Genomic DNA, 19,728 nt, shown 5'->3' with positions numbered 1-19,728 from the left:
TTTGCAGCAGTCCAGGGTCAGCATCTTCCAAACAAAGCACTGCTTGCTTTTTATTCTCCAAAAGTGCCATGTACAAAGCATTTAGAGCAAAGTTGAATATCAAGACACTCTGTGTAGGTTGTTATACCTTCAGATAATTTCTGGTAGGAGGAAACAGCTTAGCATACTTGACTGCATCTTTGTCGCTATCAATGGTAGTCGGTCAGCTTTTTGATGGCACATCGTTGGTACTTGCCCTCACCTTTTCAGGTTTCAGCATGCTTTGATCCTAAACTTAGCCATGGAAAGAGTACCCTGCTGTAAGAATACAGCCTGTGAGATATCTTCTCTTTCCCCAACCTCTTGATGGCTCAGCCATGTTTGTCCTGACTTGTTCTGAAGTTTATGTGCTTAAGTTGCCTTATCTGTATCATCGTCTTGCCTTCCTTGCTTCATTCTTAAACAACCCTTTTAGCAGTGGTGGGCAGGTGCCCTGGGGCCAGGACCAGCATTAAAGCTTAGAAATGCCAGCTGTCATACCTCATGAGGAAGGTGGGGGTGGGCTCAGGCTGAGAGGGTAGAGCAGCTTGAGCTGGGCATGATCAGAGAAGAGAGGCCGAGACTGAAAAGCTGGACTAGAGCAAGTGGGCTAAGGCAAAAAGGGCTGATGGTTGTACAGGTTGGTAAATGAGTCGAGAGTGAGACCACACATGCCCACATGCTCCTTCACCCCATACACCTATCTACACCCTCCCCCACCTACACGCATACTCATACACACACATCCACAGTCCCCCACAAACGCTGTACCCACCCACCCATACCCTTCCTCCCCCACACAATATACCAAAGTAAGACTTAATTTTAAGCTATTATGAAATCACCTTTATGTACACTATGCGAACATATATAAATCAGGACAAAAATATTTTTTGAAATCAAATGAACATATGTTGTAGTAGATGTTTGATATTTTTAGAATATAATAATTATTTTTTTTTGGTTCCAAGATGGTACTCCTTTTGCCAAGGGGTTTACTTCTGGGGGCAAGGGGAGGGACTTCTGGTGACAAAGGTCAGCAGTTAGGGGGCTGGACTTCCAGTCCCAAGATGGTGACCAGGGGCAGGATACCTGTCAAGGGGCCACGCTGCCCATGTGGCCCTCAACAGTTCGCTAGAACTCATTAAGGGGCCCTCTATCCAAAATAATTGCCCATCCCTGGTGTGTAGTCACTGGAGTACCTTTTCAGCCCTTTTTCTGACTTCACCTTGGAAGTGATACAGACAGTACTGATCGTGTTAAATCTCTTCTACCAGTGGGTGAAGGGCTGGTGCAATGGTGCCAATTCTAGTTGGTTAAGTCACCCTCTGATGTAGCTCTAAAGTTTGGAAGAGTTTGAATTCAGATAGCTGTTCTAAAGAGCCCAAAAGCTAATGTCAGGCAGTTGCTTTTTTATAGTGAAGTACTCTGACATTTTGTCTACCAAATCTGAGGCAGCTAGGTGAGGTGCCACCAGAGCTCAAGCAAACTGACAGAAGATTTAGTGGAATCGGATGCTGTGGTTTTATTTGCTTTTGGTGGTGGGGGTCTTCTGCTCCTCAAAAGCAGGAAGTTCTGTCTCAATCAGGCTTACAGTTAAAATGACCTGTTTGATTCCAAGCTGTTCCTGTGCATTTATTTCAGATAGAAATGGTAGCCAAGATCACTGGTTTGGATTTCACTTGTCCATGGGGACCCAACCATTTCTCTGGTTATCTTTGCTTCTGTCACTTTCCTGTATATTCTATGACTTGTGCAATGTGGTGTTTTGGGGGCAAAATTTGTCTGTTTGGCAATGACTGTTTACAGTCTGCTTACTCAGCAGTCTCGTGTCTCATGACATTTTATCATGTTTTGTTTCAGAGGAGGAACCAGAATGGTGGGTGCCATTGTGAGCTTCATGCTAACTGCTTCTCCTGAATAATCATGTTTCATTTTCTGCACAGTCCACAACTCAGAGTCACATTTTGGCAGCTGCTTAATGAGGGGTAGGAGTGGGGAAAGAATTCTTTTGGACTTTCTTCTTAGTCTGTCTTGAGCCATTTAATCCCAACTTTCCATTTCCCATAAGTTTATGGCTAGATCACGAAATAAGATCAGAGAAGTAAAGGTAGTGTTTTATATCATGAATATGTTGCATAATAAGTAACTCTTAGCCTAGTTAGTAGGTAATGAAATCCCTCCCACTGAACCTTTCTGAAAGATTAGCTGTTTATAGTTCACATTACACAAATGCTTGCGGGGTGGGGTGAAAAAAGGAGGTCACTTGTTAAGGTGAATTTTAGACCTTTCAGAAGTGGCTGAGTTGTTTAATTTTCAGGTTTTAAAAAGCAGCAGTTAACTGTAAAACTAATCTTTCTTTCTCTTCTTACATTCTGTGTACTGTTTTTAACTATCAGAGAACTTGGGTATTACTGGATGTCTTAACTGTGGTGTGTAAGGATAACTAGAGTGCATTGACAGCCAGTTCTTTAACATAAATTGTAAATGATCTAGACATTCCACAGACATTTGTTGTAGCACAGGGGTGGCCAACCTGGAGCACGGCAGCTTGTGTGTGGCACGTGGCAGGTCAGGAAGGGGACAGGTAGCACAGCAGTAAATATAGGAAGAAGCAGAAAGCAAAGCAGCAGTTCAGGCGAGGAACACAGAACTGAGAGCAGAAATCAAAGAAGTAGATCAGGCAGGGGATGAGAGTAGCACTCAGAAGGTGGCTTAATTGGTGGCATGCTAAAAAGATTAGCCTCCATTATTCTAGGACAGTGGCACTCAACCTTTTGGCCCCACGGCCCAGGATCCCTCTGTCTGGATCGAGTCCTGGGGTCAGCACTGCCCCTTTCCAATCCCTGCACACTAGGGTTGGGTCTTGAGGTCTAAGTGCTCCCCATGGGTTCATAGATTTGGCAGCAGGGGAGCAGTGCCATTACTCCCCCACTGCCAAACTTCTGGACCCATGTGGAGTCCTGTGGGTTGGGTGACATGGCACTGAGGGCCATATCTGACTCATAGGCTGGTGGTTGAGCATCCCTGTTTTAGGAAATACATTTGACTAGTAGCCTATTGAATAGCATGTAGTTGTGTCCAGGAACAAGTTTGCTTATTGTCTGTTAACTCACATAGATTGTCACTGGAAAAAGAGTATCAGTCAAAACAATCTTTCTTCAAGTTGCAGTACAGTGGGAATTATGTAGGCTAATGTGTAGTTTAAGGGAAATTCTCATGTCAGTTTTTAGTGTCTCAGCTCTTCTCTAAGAATTTAAATACTTATCCTTTATCACACATTCAAAACAACTATGCTTTTGTCAAGCTTTATAAAATGACTGAACTTGGAAAGTTATTCGAGTCCAATCTAGGCCACGTGGGTGCCCTATGCTTTGCTTAAATGCAGTTTTTACAGTACTCCGAAAACAAAGCTAAGAGTTGAAAGCATTAAATGCACCTATAAAAACAGCATCACCTGTAGAGTGGTATTAGCGTGATGATGACTGCTTTGGGACTGGTTGTTCTTGAAATCTATCCAGGAGGTCTTGCACTCTGTAGAACATTGTGAGCACTTTGTGGCTAGATTGTATAAGGAAAAATGCGCAGTGCTGTTAACCACCACCTTGGCCTGATGAAAGTGTTAAGCATGCTTTTACATAAGAGTTTTGGGGCCCATTAAACAAAATGCAGTGCTCTGCTAAAACAAAACTGAATTCTCTCACGTCAGTACAACTGGCTTCAGAAACTTGACTTCTCCCAAAATGCATGTATGGTATGGTCCGAGACACAGCAAGTGTACTCCCATAGCAGGACATCATTGTGGGACTGACAATCCATTTAAAAAGTCTCTCATGTTCTGGCAAGCTCACAGGAGGACAGATCCCGGTTGGTGATCAATATTGCTGTTGAGATAGATAGATAGTTCCCAAAACTGTTTGCTTTCTTTGTTTTGTTTCTAGTTCACAGTAGTTTTTTGACAATGTGGCAATCACTTCCTGTTTTGTATCTCCAGGGGACCTACTGTCAGCATTGTTAGGCTTTGAGCTGAACTTTTCATGACTAAATGCAAATTAGCTAGCTATGTAGCCACGAACCTGAATTTTTCAGTCCTTCAGCCAGTTCTGCCATGTCTGTTCCATACTAATGCTTTTTCTCAAGAAGCACAGTACAAAATATAATTGTTCTGTTACCTTCTCTGTAGTCTTTGCTCAATATCTGTTCTATCTCTATGAATTAAGAATGCAATGGAGAAGTGTTTAATTTTAAAATGTAACTAAATTGCACAGATTTACCTTTTCTTTATTAATCTTGCTACCTTACTTCCCCCTTGCATCCCTGTTTCTTCAGTACTGGTGCTTGTTAGCCAAAACATGATCTTGCCTCCTTCCCATCTGTACCTCTTACTGCCTTGCTTCTGATATAACATTCTTCCAGGAACACAACATGTTGAACCATGTGTACCCTTTCCTAGACTATAAGTGGCTCCTGACAGTTTTGTCACATTGGTAGGAGTGGCTTTTATATACAGATGCTCATGCAGTTTTCAGAGTGTTTTTTGGTATGTGTAAAGGTAGGGGTGTCAAGCTCATTTCTTTCATGGGTCAGATTGGGTCCATGGACTCCCTTCCCCCTGCCCCCCACCCCAAATGCCAGATCTAGTGCCCATGGCACCCACCCTAGGATCTGTTCATGCAAGGAGTGAGTAGTGTGGGTCCCAAACTAGCTGGTATGGGGATGCTGTGTGCTGTATGGGTGCCAGACTGGCTGGAACGGGCATCGTGAGATGCATCCCAGGGCCTACATGTGGAATTGATCCATTGCATGCTGCATGGGTCTGCTCAGACCCAGGAACAGTACTGAGAACCAAGTGACAAGTCTCCATGGGCCAGCTGCATTTTTGACACCCCTGATATAAGGGATTGCTTATTTACTGTGTCAAAATATGGTGGCCTAATTAAGCTTGTTATTTGTGTATGAATTCATAAGATTAGAACGCTTCTTTCAAATTCCCTCCACTATTTTATGACCTTAAATTATATCATGTGCCATGAAATCCAATTTAAAGATGTGGAGCTTAAAATTAATCCTAGTGGTCAAAGAACATCCTTCAGTGTCCTGAGTATGAGATCTGTAACCTCGGTTCCAAATCCAGGCAGCATTGATCAACTTCTTTCTTTCAAGAAGTTGGAAGTGAATTGAATAGACTTTTGATAAATCTTAAATGGAGGTGCTCTTCGTGAACATTAAAGATCCCACAGCCAGTCTTCATAAGAGAAGAGGCTTGCTCTAGTACAGTTTTGCCATATGATTTCCTTTCTCCTTCTTTAGTGTGCAGCATGCTTTCTCCCAGTTCTTATATCTTTTGTCTCTGCAGTCCGTTACTGTAAGTAGATGCATTTCAGCTGTAAAGTATTTCCATTATAGATTTTGCAAATTGTTTTGGGTTCCTTGTGTATGAAAAGTTGATGGATATTTTTGTTGGAAACACAAATATAAATGTTGGTAAAATTGATCTTAATTCCAGTTTGGCCACTATATTCTCTGTGGTCAAATTTATGTAAAAGAGCCGTATGATTGCTCAGAGCTCCAGTATGAAACTGGAGATAAGCCTGTTGAAAGTCTCTGGGAAATTGACTTTTAACAACAAAACAGTGGGTTCAAGTTGGCATTTTTGGAGGCTCCAAGTTTAACATAACTCTTAAAACAAAATAAATGAATGTCTTGCTAGTCCTTGGTATACTTAAGCTTCTTGGCCAAATAACAAGTGGCTAAATCCAAGATTAGTTTTGCTTGGTATCAAATGCTGTCAAAACTGAGTCTTAAGGTGGAGGGTAATTGGTGTATAGCTGGTCTTTGAAATTAATATTATATACAAATCAGCTTGCCAAACTCCAGAAAATTCCTTTTAAAAATAAGCCGTTAATGAAGGTAAGGCTTTTAATAATTGCTAGAAGCCACCTATCTACAGAATTAATCCCAGTTTACTCCATAATGCAACACCTGTTCTTCTCGGAACATGGAGTTGCCAGTAGGTCACAATCGGGGATCCTGGTTTTCTCTTTAAAAACCCCAAATTCTCTGATTATGACTAATTGCAAATTCTGATTTAAAAAAAAAAATGAAAAATCCACGTTTTTCCTCATTTTAATTCTAAGTACCTATATATTTTGGCATTTTGCTACTTGCTATTTTTTTTTAATTATGGAAAATCAGAGCTCCCTACCCCCTTCTCTCACCAGGACACAGGTCCAACTGCAGCAGCCCCTCCCCCCCCCCCCCCCCCAGTTGCTTTGTGGCACTGAGCAGCCCTGATATGCTGCTGCCCTGCCCCATGCCCATGCTGCTATCCATCACTCCCAACCCACAGAGCCTCCCCCCAACTTCCCAGTGTGTGGGGAAGGGGGGATGTTGGCACAGATGACACGAGGTGGCAGGGAAGATGCAGGTGATGCCTGGGGGGGGTGAAGTGGGCATGTCCTGTCCCTCCCCGCCACCCAACTTCTGTGCCTACAGCAGGGTACGGGGCTGCAGCCAAGCCGGACCAGCTCTAGGCAGGAGCTGCCTCTGTGGCCCAGAGTGTGGGACCTGTCACAGGAGGGAGTGCTGTGCCATCATGACTGCCAAGGTGAAGTGCCCCTTCCTGCCCAGCAGCAGCAGGGTGTACAACTCCATGCCACTCTGCCTGACTATGGTGACATGGCACTCCCCTCCTGGGTCCAGCCAGCTGGGCCACGGAGGCAGCACCTGCCCAGAGCTGGTCCAGCCTGGCTGCAGCCCTGCACTGTGCTGTGGGTATAGAAACATAGGGGGTAGCCTCCCCCCACCCTCCCCATGCGTCACCTGTGTGCCCTGCCCCCATAGGCTTACCTTAAGGGACCTGCTTTCCACCATCCTGCTTGGCTACTACGTGTGTGTGTGTGTGTGTGTGTGTGTGTGTGTGTGTGTGTGTGTGTGTACATGACATCCCCTGCCTCCTATGTCATGTTTCCCTGAGCCCCAAGCAGCTGCTTGCAGGCTGGAACTCTGCCAGCCTGCAATGGGAAACCCATGGTTTCCTGGGGTGTTTCTCCTGTAAAGGAAAAAAATCTGCATTTTCCCACATTTTTTCCAAGACAAACAGAAAACCCAAATCACACACAACCACTGGATTCAGTTCTTGAGTTCTTAATAGTGTCTGTGGACTAAACTCATCTGCCCTCTGAAACTGTGCAGCAGTTTTAACTTTTGGTTATGGTCAGGAGTTCATTTTTAGTCTGGCAAACAAAAAGCATTTCTGGAGCCATCTAGTCCTGAGTACTGATCTGTAACTGTAACCTAAACTTGCTGAGTTAAAGATGGAGAGCTGTCTCAGACTTCCTTAAGAAGTCCCAATCTTTTTTTCAGGCATGCAGAGGTGATGAAGAAAATAATTGAAACAGTCGCAGAAGGTGGGGGAGAACTTGGAGTTCACATGTATCCTTTCCAAGTACATGTATGCTACCTGTCTCAAAATTTCTTGTAGCTCTAAAAGAAATTTGTCCTGGTCCATTTTGAATTCTTTATTTTGTAGGTGATGTGTGAGGCCTACTACAGTCGCTCTACATTTGAGGTTGGGCTTCAGGGTGCACGCTCTTTCTAATGTGCAGGGGCTAGAGAAGAGTATGCATGTGACCTGTGTGTGAACAATTTTATGCTAGTTCATAGAATGCAGCTGATTGACAACAGTGAAAATGACTAGAAAAGTGGTGTGAAATGCAAGGCAATGCCCTATGTAGACAAGAAATCTTCAATAGGTACGGAACTTTTTTTTCAGTTAGGAATTTGACTTTCAGAGTGCCATTCGGCGCATCCCGTTTCCCGCCCCCCCCCCTCTTATTTTTAGGGGTTTTTTGACACCGGGATCTCCTGGGGTCAAAAAAAGCCCCTCTGCGCTGCAAAGTAGCAGCATGCGGAATATCTGCATGTGCGTTGTTGTGCTGCTGCAGATGGGTCTGTGGCACTCTGAGCTTCAACAGCTCGGCCTCTGGTTTTTTGAGGTGCCAATACGCTTTTATTAAGAAATAGTTTTTCTTCAAAATTATTCAACCCTTTTTATATTTTAATGACTTATTCCTCAATTGTGAGAGACTTCACATGTATCAGTAACCTGCAGTTTGTTCTAATGGGAAACGAGTCCTAAAGCTGAGAAACAGCTAGAGTCTTAGATGTTATCTAAACAAAGTTTCAAAGGTATAGGCTATATCAGCTTAAATTGTTAACTAAATGTTGTAGGTCTTTATAAACCTTCCACTTGGCTCTGGTCTTAATCTGGTTTTATATATGCATATTGTAAGGCTTTCTTTATACAAACTCGATGTAGATTGGACAAATGATTTGGTGTCTAAAATTTAAACTGAATGGTCGTTTATAGAAAGCAACTCTTAAGCTCACGCAATGTAGCTTTAAATAAAATGTCTTTATTGTTTAACAGGGGTAACTTGAAAATAAAGCACTGAATTAACCTCAAAGTAACTTCAAAACAGTCTTGTCATCTGAATGTTTGGACAAATATGACCCTAAATTATCAGATTAGTCTATTGTTTTATCCCTTTATGGAAGATACAGCAAAGATTAGTCTAGTGCAACAGTGTTTACTACTTCTCTGTGTGAAATACTGAATAGGTTCAGGTCTTTTTGCAGTATTCTTACTGAAATACCCAGCAGTCTTCCTTAACTACAGTGTCCAGGTACCTTCTTATATTCTTGAAATTTGTACAAGCCGTCATTCCAACAATAGAATATGACTACACAAGACACTTTACAATGTAATTATAAGATCGCTGAAATGTTCTACGCTGATTATCAATCTGGATTTTTTTAAAGAAAATAACCCCCATGTGCGACTTACTCAGCATTGTACACAGTTTCTGTAACATTAAACTTTTATCAAGTTTATGCATCAAAATAATGTTCCAGTACCAGCCTTTTTAACAATGAACTTTGTGTGTAAAATAAACACTTTCATTCCTGTACTTGCAATATGTCTAGAAGTGTTTTTTCTTGTATCATAGGATTAACTCAGGGTTACAACCTCTCTTCCTGTATATGAATTCCTTAATTACAACCAGCTTTTTTCATGCTGTTATTGCCTTCAAAATGTGTTGACCTTACATGTCCTAGAGTATGGGTTGACCAGTCTTTTATTTATTTCCACAGATAGTTGTAGTATTTTTTTTTTATTCAACTTTACATTTACTTCAGTCAATGCCTGTAACCAGCACACATGTTTTGGAAGGTTATATTAAAAGTATAGGTATCAAAAGAAACATTTGAAATTTGACACAAGCATTCATGTACCAACTCAGGCATGGAAACAATGCTACTGGAGACTTGCAATGAATATAGCTGAGAGGGGAGATTAAAGACAACTATTCCTGGCCAAGTCCTAGACTAACATTTTTCTGCTGTTTTTATGAACTTGTGATTAGCTAACAATATTTGTACAATTCTCTGTAGCAGGAAGTTTGACAAGCTGTGTCTTATAGCTGTTACTAATGAGAATTTTTAATTCAGTAATTTGTTCTTGCAACTTCCACTTCTCCAGTGCCTTCAGAACCAACTGAGAAACATCAACTAACAGTATACTCCGATATTCTTCTTACACCTAAGCCATGCCATCCTCTTGCTAGAAGAGAGGTCCCCTGAAGTACTTCTGCACACTGAGATGAATCCAGGAAAGCCTGCTGTGACAGGATGTTTAAAATTCTTTCCCCCTAGAAGGGATTTTAGGTATGGTAGTATTTTCATCAGTACCTCCACTTGCATACATTGGAGTCTTGTAACAAAAGTTACATCCTCCTAGCTCGGGGCTGATACTTAGGGACTCTGTAAAAGCAGTGAGATTCAGGCCCTGAGGCTTTTTCCTGGGCATAGAGAGGAAGACTGGTGGTAACACTTGATCTTGTAATGGCCTCATTTCTGATCCCAGTAAAAAATAAAATAAATTAGTTGATCTACTGTACTTTTATTTTCTTGGGATCTGTCACCAGTACAGTCACTGCTACCTATGCAGTTGCAGTAACACAGAACACTGCCCAGACTGTACAAGCCATTCCTAAAGCTGGATAAATACTTGCATGGCTAGCTTGTGCTGTGCTACATTAGTTCTAGCTTTCCATACCAACTGTGCACCTCTATAGAGATATCAGATTCTCTAGTCATTGCTTCTTCCTTCCATCTGAGAATTCCTGCTGAGATCACTCCTACGATGTGTTCTTCTAGGAGTTTTTTGGGGGCTTTTGTTGCTCTAATTTAGTCTTTGTGCACGCAACATCTTAAGTTTCTGATGGTTGTAGTAATACGGAGCTGGGACGCAGGACTCCTGCCCATGAGTCATGTGCTTCTTATGCTGCAAGGGAGACCAGAGGGAAGTCCTGATTCTGTTGAAGGCAGTGAGAGTCTTGCTCCTGTCTGCAGTAGAGTTTCATGATGGAAATTTGGATATTGTGTAAGATAAGCAATCTTACAAAGGCTGGAATACAGAGCAGCATACAACCCCCCTAATCTGGACAATACACCATTCTCAATGTAGGTTGAGCATTTTAAAAAATTATAAACAGAAAAACAACATAAATTCCCAGTTATAAATCTTCATTAAGGCACAGGAAAGGGAACAAACACATATCCATGACTTCTAAATTACCAGTTATACATCTTAATCTTGAAATGTGAGTTAAGTTTAAGACCCAAACATTTTAGAAGGAATGAAAACAGAATTAAAGCATCTGTTTAGCCTTTTTCCCCCTTATTGTTTTGTCTTACCTAGTGATAACTAAGCAATGTGATCTGATGGATGGCTCTAAAAACTAAAATACCTTTTTTAGGCATGCAGCCATATGGAATTTATAGGAAAAGATACAATTTCTAAATGTCTGATTAGTCCACTACATACCAAGTACAAAGTTTTCTTGTTCTACCAACAAAGAATGTATCTGTAAATCTATACTCATTAAGCTAGGAATGAGATGGATTTAGAAACTGTAAATGCATTAAGCCTTGTCCCACACTGTGTTGCCCCTGTGGAGCTGTGTACACCAACAGAGAGGTTGAAGAGCTGCTCTTAATTGCTAGATTTTTATGCTGGCATAAATGACTGTACACATGATGCTGTCTGCTTTCATTGTGCTGCCATGCAGTGTATTCTAAACTCAGCTGCCATTAAATGGATGAGTGAGACCCACTCGAACCTCTTTTTCTGATATTTTTCTTTCCAAAAGGCAACTTTATCAGTTTAGAACTTGTTTGTGATCTACAATGTTTTCCTGCCCTTTGATTTTTAAATGTGAGTGATCTGTTTTAAACTTGCTTCCAAAAGGAGCCATTTTACAGTCTCGGGGAAAGGCCTTCTAGCCTCTTGTTTTTCTTGCCACTTAAGGAATCCTCATTTGCTTTTTTCAAGGCATCCAGTTTGCCTGGTAAGTCCTTGGTAGGCTGGCTCTTTCTTATGTACATTAGAAACCAAGTATTTGTTGTCGCTAAATAATTAACCCCTTTCTGTTTCTCAGCAAGTCCTTTCTCTCTACTCTGACCAGGGCATGCTTGCTGGACATGCATTGTATGCTGTTTTTTGGGCATATGCTGGTCAAGCAAGGAATTGCTATAAGTCACAAGAATCTAAACATAGTGATTTTTTCAGCCAGGGTGCCACCTAATATATGATTTACAAAATAAATCCAGAGATTTGAAATAGGAATCCAACATGTCAAAAACATTCTGATCTGTTGTGGTCTTTCTGAGTTCTTTGCAACAGAGGAATTGCTCTGTTTTTCTATAAGAGTGAAAGCTAAAAGTTGGCATTTTCAAGGGGTACCTTGAGTCTAATGAGGCTGAGAACCACTGTGATAGACATGTATAAAAAGTGCAAGCCTGAATCTTACATTTGTGACTTAGTGGAACTACATTGTGCTTACTCCTGTTTTGGACCTTTGCACAACAGTAGTTTTCATCCTTGGAGACTGACTCCATTTCAAGAGTTGATTCCTGGTTGTTTTTGTTTTGTCTGTGCCTGTTTTACATCTAGCCTGGCTTAAGTTGTGTGAGTTAGTGTTAGGGATCCATCCTTGCAGGGACAGGGACAAAACGTTGGAAAGCAATTCTTCAAGTCATCACCCTAAGGTGTGGCACAAACATGAGGACCCATCTCCTATGCTGTTGTCCTGCAGTTTCCTTTATTTAGATTATAAACTTTAGGGGGAAGCAAAGGGTATGTCTTCTATGTCTGTAAAGTATACTGTAATCTTAGGTGCTAGCTGAATGTTTAGTAATGTTGAGAGTGATGATAATGTCTAATGCCAATCCTACCAGTAGACAGAAATATGAAAGGCTAGCTGCCAATTAGCTGTCAAGAATGATGAGGAATGAGCCCCCCACCCATCTGGGCCCGCTCCCCTCTTCCCTCCTGCTGCTTGGGGTCTGGGCCCACAGCACACCGCAACCTGATGCAGGGGAGGACTGGGTCCGAGGGTGGGGAGATGCTGGGCCACGGTGATTGGGGCTGGGGGGAGTGGGCTCAGGCCCCAGGGAGGGAGAGGAGGTGCACTCCTCCTCTCCCCCAGGCACTACTGTGTTGGGCTGCATTGGGCCAGGCCCACTGCTCCCACCCCAACTGTTGCAGCTGGCTGGCTTTTTCCCCCCGCTAGGGCTCGCTGCTCCTCCCCACCCCATGTCAGGCCTGGGCCCACTCCTCTCCTCCCCCCACTGCTGCTGCCATGGTGTACCTGCTTCTTCCCCCCCTCCACGTCAGGCCTACTCTTCCCCCCACGACTGCCATGTTGGCCCTGCAGGTGGCGACAATAGAATTGGGGAGGGGTAAGCAGAGACCAGCGGCAGTGGCCTCGGCCCCCCGCAGCATCCTGACCCCATTTCCCCCTCTGCCACCACCACCATCACCTGCAAAGGGAGGGGCAAAGCCACTCAATCTGCTTCATTGCCACTGCCTCCAGGGAGCAGGGCTGGCCTTGCCCCCCTGAGCCCTGTGTCCCGCCATCATGGCAGCATTCTGACACTTGTCTGAACGTTTCTTCATGCTCTGGCTGTTTGTCAGTAAATCAGAGCACGAATAAAGCATTACAGGCAAACAGACAAACAGATTAAGGCTTTTAGAATTTTAGAATTGTAGCTTCCTGATGAAGTTAACGGTGTACTAAATCTATAGATAATCTTCAGCCACCTTTTCTGTGACTGGCCACCTTGGACTAGTCAGGGGTGAGTTTAATTACATTAGGAAAGGGTACAAAAGAAACAAATGAGTCTTCATTTAGTAGTCAAGATTGAGGACCAAATTAATCTCAAGGCTGCAGGGGATACAAGGAAAAGAAATTCTTTAAGTGCATAAGCATGACTGTCAAGTCAGGTTAATTGACCAGAGAATTTGGACTTATTCAAAATCAACCTAGTTGGGATTCTACTTGAATGGTATTTTTTAAACTGTTTGGGAAGAGTTGCACAAGTAGCCTGTTAAATAGGTTGTATCTAGTGATTTTTAGGAAGGATTAAGTGGACCAAGTAGATGAGTAGCACTCTCAAAAATGTTGAAACCTGTTTCACAGTCTCTGCTGAAAAACAAATCTTGAATGTTTATGGATCAGTGCCCTGATTAAAATAAAATGTTAAAGTACTTATTAGTGTTTGCCACCAAGAGGAAAATCATGCTGGAGTACAGGATGAGCAGTTACTAAAACTCCTTTAAAATACAGAGGGAAGAAGAAGCTGCATTATCATAGAGAACGTCAATACCTCCTGGATGTCTGATGTCAGGAATTATGTCAAAATGTTACAGATGATTTTACTCAAAAAACACTCTCTCCATCAGGTGAAATTCTGTATTAGACTTTCATCTTAACAGAGGAGCTCAACACAGAGCTGCAAACCACTGGTTCCTTAGGTGCAATGGATCATGACTGGATTACATTTGGTATGTGCAAATATAATAAAGTCTAAACTGGTAACATTAAGTCTTGTGCTTTATTTAACAGGTCCAGTTTCACAGCTGAAAACGACTGAGCTGAATCAGCAAAGAGAAAGGAATTTAAACAGAAAAATGTGAATGTTGAATGGGGAATGTTTAAGTATGTGCTAGCAAATATACATGCTGTAATCAAAGAAGAAGGCTACACTCGCCTAAAAAAAATCATTCTGGCTATTAAAAAAAAAACAACCAACAAAACAAAACAGCCACTCCCTCTTCCCCCTTCCTCCAACCTATAAATAACTTAACAGTTAAAAAAAAGTTGTTGACAATAAATAGAAATTAGATGCTAAGAACTATAGAAAATGAATAAGAGAAATAAACTCATGGTTAGAACAAATAAGAATACTGAGGAGTTCAAGTATATCTGGGATAAAATGGTAGAATTACCAAAACCAATGCAGAATGTTCAATAAATATTTCTATTCTGCATGGAGGGGGGAATCCAGATGATGCATCCATATTGTGAGAAAATAATTTCCCTTGTAGCAGTAACTAAGGAGACTGTTTGTTTGTTTTCCAATATCTACTCAAGTTAGACATCTGTTAAATAAGGAAGTCTGGATAACTTGCATGCAACAATTTTTAAATGATCTAACCATGAATACCTATTTTCAATCAATCTTGAAACACTGATGACGTTTCAGAAGACTAGATGAAAATTAATGTTGGGCTAGCATTAAGGAGGAAGTGAAATATCCTGGATAATCATAGACTTTGTCAGCCTGACACTGATCTCAGGGGAAAATCCTGGAATGTCTGATACAGGATTTGATTAATCAAAAAGTAAACTAGGATAATTACAGTCATTTAATATCAATTTATGGAAAATAGATCCTGCTTAACTTGACAGCTTTTTCAATGAGTTAACAAACTGTGTTGATAGAAATAATAGGATTGATGCAATATACTTCTTCAAGTTGTTTGACTTGTTACAACATGATATTTTAATTAAGAAAGTAGAATAATATGTTTAATGCGCATTAGTTTTGTTTTTTTTTTTGAGGGGGGGAGGGTCTGGATTTAACTGCCTTACTGATTGGTCTTGACATAAAATTGTAAACAGAAATTGTAAATCATCAGCAAGTGAGGGTGTTTCTATTGGGCTCTTTCAAGGGTTAGTTCTTGGCCCAGTGTCATTTAACATTTTTTATCAGTGATCTGGAGAACATAAAATCACTGTAGATTAAAAGAAGGTTAGAGAAGTGGGAAATAATGATGTGAAAACACTGATACAAAGTGACTTGGTTTGTTTAAAATGGTTGTAAGCAAATGTGTTTCATGATGGCCAAATGTAAGGTCATGCATGCACAAATGAGCGTAGTCCTGATTTACATGATTAAGCGGTCTTGGCCTGGGATGAGATGACGGAAAAAGATTTGGGATGATGATTGATAATCAGTTGGAGAGAGGTACTAGTCTGAAGTCAGTCAAAATGCAGGGTAGATGTTCTGTTGAACGTAACTTCCATGGTATGACATTGGGGTTAAAAGGGCTGATGAGATCATGGAACATGTAGATAATAGAAACTCAAGTAGAAGTAGAGCACTTCTATTGCCTCTTTATTTGATACTAGTATGACTTTTACCAGAGATGGGAGAAAGTTCAGAGGGGAGCCATAAGAAGGATGAATGGTTTGGGGAAAACATTTGGCCTGTGCAAAGTGGCTAGTATTCGGATTCAGCCGATTTGGGGGACAGTGATTCAATTCGGTGATTCGAATCACTGTCCTGAATCCATTCAGTCAAATCTGATTCGGAGATTCAGCTACTTCCAAATCAGTGGAACCTTGGAATCACACAGGCCTCATCCCCTGCCCACCCCAGCTCCTGGCTCTTTGGGGGTGGGGAAATGCCTGGCACTCACCGGCTGCTGCCCAGCGGGGGGGCAGTCCCCACAACCCCTCCCCCCACTGCCCTGCACCATGTGGGGGGCTCTACCATGAGCCCCCTGACCCCTACCCACTCTTCCAGCCCCCTCATGGCAGAGCCCCCCATGTGGCATGGGGCTGTTGAGGGCAGCGGGGATAGCCCCCTGCCTGGTAGCACCCAGTGACTAGGGTTGGTTGGTTTTTTTTTAAACAACTGGGAGCTGGGGTGTGTGGGGCAGCCATTGGTGGTGGGGGGGAGGGGGAGGCTGGGAGAGCAGGCGGGGGTCAGGGGGTGCTCGGGGGGGCTGGGGGAGCAGACAAAGGATGGGGCCTGGCCTGGGTCCCCCCATGGTCCCCTCCCCCCTCCTCCAGCCCCCGCCACCCCCTACTTACCAGCATGGAGTCCAGGTCCAGCTCCCTGCTGCAGCCAGCAGGGACTACCCAAATCGCCGAAGCTCTGTGAATCTTTTCCGAATCGATTCAGACCTTTTAACTGATCCCCTGATTTGATTCAGCGATTCAGCCACTGAATCAAGCCAAATCTCCTCCAGATTGAATCAGCACCTGAAGCTTTGCACAGCCCTAGAAAACATGTCTTATTGTGAAGGACTCAGTCTACCTAGTTCATCCAAGAAAAGGTTATGGGATGGCTTGTTGAGTATGCAAATATCTACATGGGTGCAGAAATTTGATAGTGGTGTATTCAGCCTAGCAGGCAAAGCTGTAGCAAAGTTTGGAAATACCCATATTAGGAAGAAATTTGTAAAAGTTGGCACTTCAGTCTCAAAGAAAATCATTGCCAGATCTAACAATTAGAAGTTGAAGCTAGAGATGAGTCAGATTAATTCCAGACATGACACACGCGAGAGGTGCTATATATTTTGCAAACTAGGAACAAGACATGCTGATTCAGCTATAGGGACACTTTTGGATGATTTACGCCAGTAGTGACAAGGAACAGAACAGTGTCCTGCAGCCCACCTCTGGAACAGTGGTGCTGCAAGTTCTGAGACTAGAAGGTTATGCAGTGGGTTGTTTCCTCTTGGCCAGAAAGTATTTCTCTCCAAATTCAGAGGTTCAGCAGTTATTACTTGACCCATAAGGGTATTGAATGAATACCCTCTGGCATTGGAATTAAGAGCTTTAAGGCTAGTCTGTTAGCAAGATGCTGAGGTTGGACTAGAAATTAGGTGCATGATGTTAATGAGGGTAAATACCCTTTGGAAAGAATTGTAGGGGATGCAAGTGCCTTCTAAACTGTACACTTTGGTCCAACCACAGATGTTGGACTTGAAGCAAATATTAATTTAGAGAAGGGCCCAGTTTACACAGGAGACCCAACCTAGATCATTATGGAACTTTCTGGCTTTAAAATCTACAAAAGCCCTGGGGATAGAAGATAGCCATGCACAGAACAGAAACAGCATGGACAAGTTCCCCCTGTGCAGTCCTGCAAATATACCCCAAAGGAAGAATTGCTCTGCCTTAGTTGGCAAGTAATTTGGAGAAATTAAAATTTTGTTTTTGTTTTAGTGTGTTTACTTTTTTTTATAAAGGGCACATTTCAGTAAACCTTTTTTGATTGTTTAAGCAGTGACTTGATAATGTTTTACCAAAATCTTAGTTCTACACAAAAAGATTACAATGTTTCTATTTTATGTTCTCAGTAAAATAAATGTACATCAAAGAAGGCATGAAAATGTTAATGACTGAATTTGAAAAAGTCAACAAAAATTGCCATAGGAAGAATTTAATTCAAACATTTTTGACTGGTCCTACTTACAGGTGGGCCAGGAGTCTGAGTAGGTGAGGGAAGGAGTTATATATCCCTGGCTTATTCGGATCTGTCTGGTTGGCTTTCAGGAAGATGGTCCACAGTGCCAGTTATCCCTTGATGTGGACTCTCTGTACTGGGAACTAAAGTGAAGCCTATAATTTCCTTCCCACAGGCCACCAAACTGGTCATGAAGTAACAGCTTTCAGCAACTACAAATCTAGGTTGAATTTGCATCATGATTTAGTGGTTCAAGGCTCTGTGGCTATGAGCAGTTCCCAGACCCTTCAAATGCCCACCCTGCTGGGGATAAAGGGTCTTCCTCTCTCCTCTGGAGATTGGGGTGATCCCTTGGGTGCTAGGAAATTTTCATCTCTCTAGCTGGAACACTCACCAGGGCCAGCCCTAAGATGTGGTCCAGTTTTCCTGGTCAAACTGGAGAATGTTTCTGCATGCTTCCTAACCCTACACTTCAACCAAATGGGCAAAGTAGAGAGTCGAAAAGCTCAGTGTTGAATCAACTCAATCTTCTCAGGCTAGTCTAAGCTGAGTATATTGAACCAATAAACAAGTGAACAGGCATTCACTTTTGATTCCAAAATGCAGCCATATATCTGCAGTGGCCCAGGTCAAAAGCTGGGGGGTGCTAAAGCACACCACCTTGTTCTGTTGGAGCAGACAGCTTGGGCCAAGGCTAGCCTGCCCACTGTGTGAAAGGAGGTTGGCAGGGGAGGTGCAAAGCATCCTGGGATGCTGGGGGACTGTGAGCTACCTTGAATCTGGAGGGCATCTGTGGCAGAAGTTCAATAAACTGATTTAACCTAAATCAGTTAAGTCTGATACTACATCCATCCAGTTTATCTTAAACCAGTTTTGGCCACTTTGAAAGCAGTTTATGTGCGCTGAACTTCTGTTATGTTACAGATTTCAACTGGTTTCTAATCACTTATACAAGTTTAAATGTATAATAAGTATATTGCTTATACCTGTTTATGTGCAATTCTGTCCCTAGCCATAAACATTGGCTTTCTGGCTTGCTTCTTCTAACACCCTCCTGCCCTAGTAAATGACTACCCTGTGAACATTTTATGCTGTCTTGTAGGGTTCAGGCTACTTTTCTACAGGGAAGATATGAGGGGGTGCTCACTTGAAAATCAGCCTGAAGAACTGTTTATCTCCACTAATGATTCCCATCAGCGGGAGGAGGGGGAGGAGGAGGTGAAGAGCAGTGACCTGGGCGTTGCAAATACTACTACTCTTGCATCACTAACCACAGTGAATGCATTTCCTAGTCGGGAAGTTCTGAGAAGCAACCACAAAAACAGCAGCCACTGCCTGATGCATCTCCCAGAGCAGCATCAGGAGCAGCTTGCACCATGACAAACAGCTGCAATCACCTCCTCCTCTGGATGCTACTGGGTGTGTGGTGGCTGAGTCTGGAGCAGTGTGTGGTGAGAGCAGGTCGGATCAGGGAGCATTACATAGCAGCACAGATCACCAGCTGGAGCTACAGACCAGAACCTAAGGAAGAGACCAGGTAACAAACAGTGCAGGAAGAAGAGGGGTGTATCTACCCTCTTCTTGTAACTGATGGGGATTTGAGTCTCTTAAGGACTTAACACTTGATGGGGCTAAAAACCAGGTCTACCCCCCCCAAGTCAATAGGAATCTTTCCATTGACTCCAGCTTGGATCAGGCCTTTAATGTAGTACTGTGTTTTGAGGTAATTTTTACCTATCCAAATAGACAGGTGTGATATCCACCCCCCACCTCCCCCAGTTCTTTGGGCAGTTTTTAATGATACTTCATTAACAAAGTCAATCCTGAGCTTAAGTAGGCTTGAGCATGCTCTGATGGTCTCTGAAATGCAAAACTAGAACTCTTGGTTCAGAGATGATACCTTTTATTAGACCAACTAAGGAATCACAAAAAAATATATATTTTTCTTTGTGCACTCCAAGCCTCTGTGGGAATCATGCTTGCATAGTGCTGCCAATTCTTGCTGTTCTTTCCTGAGACTTCTGATATTTGATGCTTTTCTTTTACAGTGCCAGCTCCTGGAGCTAGTGATAGAAATCAGAATCTCCACTTTTGTTCCAA

The 19,728-nt window shown here is 42.5% G+C and overlaps 2 protein-coding genes across 3 annotated transcripts in view; both read left to right on the top strand.

Moving 5' to 3' along the window:
• The window catches only part of ATG3 (autophagy related 3), a 39,620-nt gene extending 30,623 nt beyond the window's left edge, over positions 1-8,997 (top strand). For both annotated transcript variants that reach the window (XM_059720460.1, XM_006271814.4), the window contains exons 11-12: positions 7,384-7,452; positions 8,706-8,997. In XM_059720460.1, coding sequence (XP_059576443.1) covers positions 7,384-7,452; positions 8,706-8,787 — 151 coding nt within the window. In that variant the 3' untranslated portion in view covers positions 8,788-8,997. The remainder of the gene's footprint in view (positions 1-7,383; positions 7,453-8,705) is intronic.
• A 9,714-nt stretch (positions 8,998-18,711) lies between these two features.
• The window catches only part of F5 (coagulation factor V), a 57,801-nt gene continuing 56,784 nt past the window's right edge, over positions 18,712-19,728 (top strand). The window contains exon 1 of the mRNA XM_006271820.4: positions 18,712-19,165. Coding sequence (XP_006271882.1) covers positions 19,005-19,165 — 161 coding nt within the window. The 5' untranslated portion in view covers positions 18,712-19,004. The remainder of the gene's footprint in view (positions 19,166-19,728) is intronic.

Source organism: Alligator mississippiensis, chromosome 1, assembly GCF_030867095.1.
Source record: "Alligator mississippiensis isolate rAllMis1 chromosome 1, rAllMis1, whole genome shotgun sequence".
Taxonomy (NCBI): Eukaryota; Metazoa; Chordata; order Crocodylia; family Alligatoridae; genus Alligator; species Alligator mississippiensis.
The sequence above is the reverse complement of the archived record's forward strand: the minus strand, read 5'-3'. Positions and strand labels throughout refer to the sequence as shown.